Source organism: Balaenoptera acutorostrata, chromosome X (genome assembly GCF_949987535.1).
Source record: "Balaenoptera acutorostrata chromosome X, mBalAcu1.1, whole genome shotgun sequence".
Taxonomy (NCBI): Eukaryota; Metazoa; Chordata; class Mammalia; order Artiodactyla; family Balaenopteridae; genus Balaenoptera; species Balaenoptera acutorostrata.
Genome location: NC_080085.1, coordinates 90,073,315 through 90,081,466, shown reverse-complemented (window position 1 = coordinate 90,081,466; position 8,152 = coordinate 90,073,315). Strand labels below are relative to the sequence as shown.

Below are 8,152 nucleotides of genomic sequence, written 5' to 3'. Positions count from 1 at the left end.
TTGTAGAGTTTTTGATGATGGCCATTCTGACCGGTGTGAGATGATATCTCACTGTAGTTTTGATTTGCATTTCTCTAATGATTAAAGATGTTGAGCATTCTTTCAAGTGTTTGTTGGCAATCTGTATATCTCCTTTGGAGAAATGTCTATTTAGGTCTTCTGCCCATTTTTGGATTGGGTTGTTTGTTTTTTTTGATATTGAGCTGCATGAGCTGCTTGTATGCTCTGGAGATTCATCCTTTGTCAGTTGCTTCATTTGCAAATATTTCCTCGCATTCTGAGAGTTGTCTTTTCGTCTTGTTTATGCTTTCCTTTGCTGTGCAAAAGCTTTTAAGTTTCATTAGGTCCCATTTGTTTATTTTTGTTTTGATTTCCATTTCTCTAGGAGGTGGGTCAGAAAGGATCTTGCTGTGATTTATGTCATAGAGTGTTCTGCCTATGTTTTCCTGTAAGAGTTTGATGGTGTCTGGCCTTACATTTAGGCCTTTAATCCATTTTGAGTTTATTTTTGTGTATGGTGTTAGGGAGTGTTCTAATTTCATTCTTTTACATGTTGCTGTCCAGTGTTCCCAGCACCATTTATTGAAGACACTGTCTTTTCCCCACTGTATATTCTTGCCGCCTTTGTCATAGATTAGGTGACCATAGGTGCGTGAGTTTATCTCTGGGCTTTCTATCCTGTTCCATTGAGCTATATTTCTGGTTTTGTGCCAGTACCATACTGCCTTGATTCCTGTAGCTTTGTAGTATAGACTGAAGTCCGGGAGCCTGATTCCTCCAGCTCTGTGTTTCTTTCTCAAGATTGCTTTGGCTATTCGGGGTCTTTTGTGTTTCCATACAAATTGTGAAATTTTTTGTTCTAGTTCTGTGAAAAATGCCAGTGGTAGTTTGATAGGGATTGCATTGAATCTGTAGATTGCTTTAGGTAGTAGACTCATTTTCACAATGTTGGTTCTTCCATTCCAAGAACATGGTATATCTCTCCATCTATTTGTATCATCTTTAGTTTCTTTCATCAGTGTCTTATAATTTTCTGCATACAGGTCTTTTGTCTCCTTAGGCAGGTTTATTTCTAGATATTTTATTCTTTTTGTGGCAATGGTAAATGGGAGTATCTCCTTAATTTCTCTTTCAGACTTTTCATCATTAGCGTATAGGAATGCAAGAAATTTCTGTGCATACATTCTGTATCCTGCTACTTTATCAAATTCATTGATTAGCTCTAGTAGTTTCCTGGTAGCATGTTTAGGATACTCTATGTATAGTATCATGTCATCTGCAAACAGTGACAGCTCTACTTCTTCTTTTCCAATTTGGATTCCTTTTATTTCTTTTTCTTCTCTGATTGCTGTGGCTAAAACTTCCAAAACTATGTTGAATAATAGTGGTGAGAGTGGGCAACCTTGTCTTCTTCCCGATCTTAGTGGAAATGGTTTCAGTTTTGCATCATTGAGGACGACGTTGGCTGTGGGTTTCTCATACATGGCCTTTATTATGTTGAGGAAGATTCCTTCTATGCCTACTTTCTGGAGGGTTTTTATCATAAATGGGTGTTGAAGTTTGTCGAAAGCTTTCTCTGCATCTATTGAGATGATCATATGGGTTTTCTCCTTCAGTTTTTTAATATGGTGCATCACGTTGATTGATTTGCGTATACTGAAGCATCCTTGCACTCCTGGGATAAACGCCACTTGGTCATAATGTATGATCCTTTTAATGTGCTGTTGGAATCTGTTTGCTAGGATTTTGTTGAGGATTTTTGCATCTGTGTTTATCAGTGATATTGGCCTGTAGTTTTCTTCCTTTGTGACATCTTTGTCTGGTTTTGCTATCAGAGTGATGGTGGCCTCGTAGAATGAGTGTGGGAGTGTTCTTCCCGCTGCTATATTTTGGAAGAGTTTGAGAAGGATAGGTGTTAGCTCTTCTCTAAATGTTTTATAGAATTCACCTGTGAAGCCATCTGGTCCTGGGCTTTAGTTTGTTGGAAGACTTTTAATCACAGCTTCAATTTCAGTGCCTGTGATTGGTCTGTTCATATTTTCTATTTGTTCCTGGTTCAGTCTCGGAAGGTTGTGCTTTTCTAAGAATTTGTCCAATTCTTCCAGCTTGTCCATTTTATTGGCATAGAGTTGCTTGTAGTAATCTCTCATGATCCTTTGTATTTCTGCAGTGTCAGTTGTTACTTCTCCTTTTTCATTTCTAATTCTATTGACTTGAGTCTTCTCCCTTTTTTTCTTGATGAGTCTGGCTAATGGTTTATCAATTTTCTTTATCTTCTCAAAGAACCAGCTTTTAGTTTTATTGATCTTTGCTATTGTTTCCTTCATCTCTTTTTCACTTATTTCTGATCTGACCTTTCTGATTTCTTTCCTTCTGCTAAGTGTGGGGTCTTTTTGTTCCTCATTTTCTAATTGCTTTGTGTGTAAGGTTAGGTTGTTTATTTGAGATGGTTCTTGTTTCTTGAGGTAGGATTGTATTACTGTAAGTTTCCCTCGTAGAACTGCTTTTGCTGCATCCCATAGGTTTGGGGTCGTCGTGTTTTCATTTTCATTTGTTTGTAGGTATTTTTTGATTTCCTCTTTGATTTCTTCAGTGATCTCCTGGTTATTTCGTAGTGTATTGTTTAGCCTCCATGTGTTTGTATTTCTTACAGAGTTTTTCCTGTAATTGATGTCTAGTCTCATAGCGTTGTGGTGGGAAAAGATACTTGATACGATTTTAATTTTCTTAAATTTACCAAGGCATGATTTGTGACACAAGATATGATCTATCCTGGAGAATGTTGCATGAGCACTTGAGAAGAATGTGTATTCTGTTGTTTTTGGGTGGAATGTCCTATAAATATCAATTAAGTCCATCTTATTTCATGCATCATTTAAAGCTTGTGTTTCCTTATTTACTTTCATTTTGGATGATCTGTCCATTGGTGAAAGGGGTGTTAAAGTCCCCTACTATGATTGTGTTACTGTTGATTTCCCCTTTTATGGCTGTTAGTATTTGCCTTATGTAGTGAGGTGCTCCTATGTTGGGTGCGTAAATATTTACAATTGTTATATCTTCTTCTTGGATTGATCCCTTGATCATTATGTAGTGTCCTTCTTTGTCTCTTGTAATAGTCTTTGTTTTAAAGTCTATTTTGTCTGATATGAGAATTGCTACTCCAGCTTTCTTTCGATTTCCATTTGCATGGAATATCTTTTTCCATCCCCTCACTTTCAGTCTGTATGTGTCCCTAGGTCTGAAGTGGGTCTCTTGTAGACAGCATATATATAGGTCTTGTGTTTGTATCCATTCAGCCAATCTATGTCTTTTGGTTGGAGCATTTAATCCATTTACATTTAAGGTAATTATCGATATGTATGTTCCTGTTATCATTTTGCTAATTGCTTTGGGTTTTTTTAGTGTAGGTCTTTTCCTTCTCTTGTGTTTCTTGCCGAGAGAAGTTCCTTTCGCGTTTGTTGTAAAGCTGGTTTGGTGGTGGTGAATTCTCTTAGCTTTTGCTTGTCTGTAAAGCTTTTAATTTCTCCATCAAATCTGAATGTGATCCTTGCTGGGTAGAGTAATCTTGGTTGTAGGTTTTTCTCTTTCATCACTTTAAATATGTCCTTCCACTCCCTTCTGGCTTGCAGAGTTTCTGCTGGAAGATCAGCTGTTGCCCTTATGGGGATTCCCTTATGTGTTACTTGTTGTTTTTCCCTTGCGGCTTTTAATATTTGTTCTTTGTGTTTAATCTTTGATAGTTTGATTAGTATGTGTCTTGGCGTGTTTCTCCTTGGATTTATCCTGTATGGGACTCTCTGTGCTTCCTGGACTTGATTAACTATTTCCTCGCGCCCTTCTCTGGAGCTCCTTTAAGCAGCGCTCTTAATCCCCTCTCCTCGCGCACCAGGAAACAAAGAGGCAAGAAAGTCTCTTGTCTCTTCGGCAGCTCCAGACTTTTTCCCGGACTCCCTCCCGGCTAGCCGTGGTGCACTAGCCCCCTTCAGGCTGTGTTCACGCATCGAACCCCAGTCCTCTCCCTGGGATCCGACCTCCGAAGCCTGAGCCTCAGCTCCCAGCCCCCACCCATCCCGGCGGGTGAGCAGACAAGCCTCTCGGGCTGGTGAGTGCTGGTCGGCACAGATCCTTCGTGTGGGAATCTCCCCGCTTTGCCCTCCGCACCCCTGTTGCTGCACTCTCCTCCGTGGCTCCGAGGCTCCCCTCTTCGCCACCTGCAGTCTCCGCCCACGAAGGGGCTTCCTAGTGTGTGGAAACCTTTCCTCCTTCACAGCTCCCTCCCACTGGTGCAGGTCCCGTCCCTATTCTTTTGTCTCTGTTTTTTCTTTTTTCTTTTACCCTACCCAGGTCCTTGGGGAGTTTCTTGCCTATTGGGAGGTCTGAGGTCTTCTGCCAGTGTTCAGTAGGTGTTCTGTAGGAGTTGTTCCACATGTAGATGTATTTCTGATGTATTTGTGGGGAGGAAGGTGATCTCCGCGTCTTACTCTTCTGCCATCTTGAAGCTCCTCAGGAGGAAATAATTTGAGGAAGGCAGCTAGGTGGTCAGCATTGTCTTCTGCTAACTGACCTCTGATTTCTAATGGCATTTTATCTCAAGTGTGTGTGTGTGTGTGTGTGTGTGTGCACGCACACGTGTGTGTACACATATATAATTAAATATACACACAAGTCCATTTTCATTCTAGTCCTATAGTAGAGGTCACTTGAGTTGACCCTATGATTCACCACATACTTATTCAATAAGTATTTTGTCCATAGCTAACCCTGGAAGCAAACAAGTGACTCTAGATATCTTCTCAGGATTTCTAAATACTCTCTACTCTGAAGCAGGTTTTTGAAGATGGACCAAAAGACCACAGTCACACTCCTAGAGCTTGCTGCAAAGAGTCTGCTGAATAATGAGCCTGCAGCTATCCATGCCCTGGACGAAATCCCAAGAGACCTCTTTGTTCCATTGTTCAATGCTGCCTTCTTGGGTGGGCATAAGACGGTGCTAAAGGCAATGGTGCAGGTTTGGCCTTTTCGCTGTCTCCATATTGGGTCATTGAACACACGAGAGTCATCCTATGACATCTTGGAAGCCATGATTGATGGTCTGCAGATCCTCCCTGCCCAGAACTCTTCCTCTTGGTAAGACTATGACCAGTAGAGACACAGGGAGTCAGCAGGAGGGTATGCTGTAGCCTGGGGCAGGGGGATACCTAACCGTCTCCCAACAGTAGCCAATGGTGAATACTGCAGTCTTTGCAGAGCTGTCGGTCAGCACTTGGGGTCACCTTCGGGACTCTATTGCCTTATAGAGTTGATTATAGAACAGAGGTGTTTGAGGACACTATGAATGGATCTGAGTGCGATTACACAGAAGTGGAATATGGGCATTGAGACAGGGAAAGCCCGGAGGTGAAGGAGGGGGTGGGGAAAGGATGAAAGACGCTGCATTTGTGTGGAAAGAACTTCTTGGTGAATGGCAGTGAAGTGAAAACCAGGGTTAAAGTGTTCTGTCCCTGCTTCTCATCATTGATCTTGCTGGGTTATATTAAAATCAGCTATCTCTCATGTGTTCTGTCTCTTCCTTTCCTTACAGGGGGCCCAAACTGAGGATCCTAGATTTAAGGCCTGACCTGGACTGTGAGACAATATGCTCTGAGATTGGGACCGCATTCCCTTTCTGTTTTCAGTCATGCATTTACTCTCAGCGCTCTATCTTTAATATAGAAGACGCTCAGCATAGTGTCAGGTGCCTCGGGATTGGTAATTCCGGGTCTGAGCCTCATTCAGCTCAGGAACCCATGGAATTACTAGTGGATATTTCCCTCAATAGTACCGTGAGAACAGAGCAATTCCTCTCTTTGCTTTGTAGTAAAGTTCAGCAGAACTTTGGGTCCTTGCACCTCTGCTGCAGAGGTTTGCGAATCCATAGAATGTCTGCCCTCAAAAGTATCCTGCAGTTTCTGGATCTGGGGTGCATTGAGCACCTGGAAATGGATCAGGCTAATCTGAGAGAAGTCGTCACCCTTTTGGCTCGGGTGATCCACCTGAACAGCCTGACTCTGTGTAACATCCCCTTTAAATCTTATAAGAGAAGGAACTTCAGATCTTTTCTCCTCTGGCTTGGGCAGCTGGACAATCTCCAGGAGCTCAGCTTGACTTTCTTCTGCCTCACAGATCAACTGCACACACTGCTCAGGTGAGGGGGTGGGGAAGAACCTGGGTTCCCTGAACACCTCATTGTTAAGACAGAAGAGACCATGCTTGGATCTTCCTAAGCTCCTTGTAGCCCATTTCTCCTTTTGCCTCAGCATAGGCACTGCTGGGAGTTTGAACCTAGCCGGGGGAGAGAGGGCTACCTTATGGTGAGCAGCAGATGAGGTTAGAAAAGGAAGCTGTGCTCATTCATTCATTCATTCATTCAGTGGCCGTGGGCAGACACTATAATAAGTCTGTAAATATATTGGTGAAAAAGACTCAGTCCTTCTCCTATTGGACTTTACAGCTCTCTAGAGAGGAAGGGGAGGCATTCAGATGGAGAAACATTAAGCTATAGGACTAATGCACATGCCCATGGATGGGCCCCAATAGTTAACACTGCCAGATAATTTTGCTCCTGTATTTTCCCCAAGGCTTAGACCCTGAACTGAGAGCTTGTCATCTGGGAACTAGTCAGAGGAAACCCTCAGTTGGCTGCTTTCCCAGACCCATCCTCGCCAAATTAGTGAATCAGATCCAACACTGATTATGTCGTATATACTAAGTGCATGCAATTTCTTCACTTAATCTTTCCCGCACTTCTGTATAATAATTACTGCTGTGCACATTTTCAAGATTAAAACCCTGTACCTCAGAGTGGTAAAGTAACTTTCTCAGGGTCACAAATCTATGAAGTCTGATCCCAAAGTCCACATTGTTAACCAGCTATTGCAAACCATGAACACAGTAGTTTATTCTAGAGCCTTAGGTACCTGTAATTTGGGGCTCATTGCCCTCATTCTTCTGAAATAATCTTACTTTTTTCTCTCTTTAGAGTTGTGCCACCTCAGTTGGATACACTGTATCTACCTTTCTGTAGCCTTTCTAACAGAGATGTCACTGTCCTGTCCCAGAGCTCTCAGGCCACCCACCTAAGGGTATTGAGTCTCAGTAACAACCAGATCTTCTCAGAGGTTTATGAGCCCTTCCAGACTCTGCTGGAGAAGGTCTCAAGCACCCTGCAACATCTGGAGATAAATAATTGTATGATAACTGATTCTACTCTCTCTGCCGTCCTCCCAGCCCTGAGCCACTGTACCCACCTCCGTGTCCTTAGCTTTGCCTTCAATCCCATTACGATGCCTGTGCTCAAGAGCCTTCTGCAGCACTTGACATCCTTGATGAAGCTGAAGTACGTGATTTATCCTGTCCCTGTCCATTGCTACGAGGAATGGAATTTTCATGAGAGTTTGGACCGACAGAAACTTGCTGAAGTCCAGGCTCAGTTGGAGGCGATGCTGCACGGGGCACAGCGGGATGACATGACCTGGGCCACTTGTTCAAAGTGATGTCCACAGTACAAGGAGGTGTTTCAACACTGATGTGTGGCCATTAAAGCGTTCAGTTTTTTTTTTTTTCTCACCTGAAACCCAAGTTTGTAGAGACACATATGTAAAGTTCTACTGTTCTAGGAAACTGGGGTTAGGAACACTGGATATGTAAACCGATCTCTATAAAAGAGGAACTTTTAAAAGGAAATGCAGGAATTTGAAAGGTCCTCTGGATCTCTTGGCCACTGCCCTCTACGTCTTCTGGTTACTAACCAGAGTGTTGGGTATGTGACGTAAGCTGACCCAGTCATGGTACATCATTTCCTTATCCACACTGATTGGTTCACTTATCCATTTATGGGCACTTGACACAAGTCAGATCAATTGAGACTCTTCCTAGAGGTGGTAGTTGTTGAATAATTTTACCCTCTAGGGACCTGCAAACTTCTTGTGTTTCTGATTACCTCAGGTGGCCTGTGAGAAACCACATGCAACTAAAAGGAAACAAACAAAGTATGCCCACTACCTACTGGTATCTTCATCAGCATACTGCTGCCTGATTTCCCAGGTCTCAGACCCCTGGCTCAGTTATTCCTTATTCCACACACATTCACCAAGTATCTGTTATGATCTAGGTA

At 42.6% G+C, this 8,152-nt stretch overlaps 1 protein-coding gene across 1 annotated transcript; it reads left to right on the top strand.

The window, feature by feature from the left end:
- Positions 1 to 5,786: 5,786 nt before the first annotated feature.
- On the top strand, positions 5,787 to 7,532 carry LOC130706289 (melanoma antigen preferentially expressed in tumors-like). The gene is made up of 2 exons (XM_057537675.1): positions 5,787 to 6,184; positions 7,019 to 7,532. Exons 1-2 carry the CDS (start codon positions 5,787 to 5,789, stop codon positions 7,530 to 7,532), a joined length of 912 nt encoding a protein of 303 aa, XP_057393658.1.
- The last annotated feature ends 620 nt before the right edge of the window (positions 7,533 to 8,152 follow it).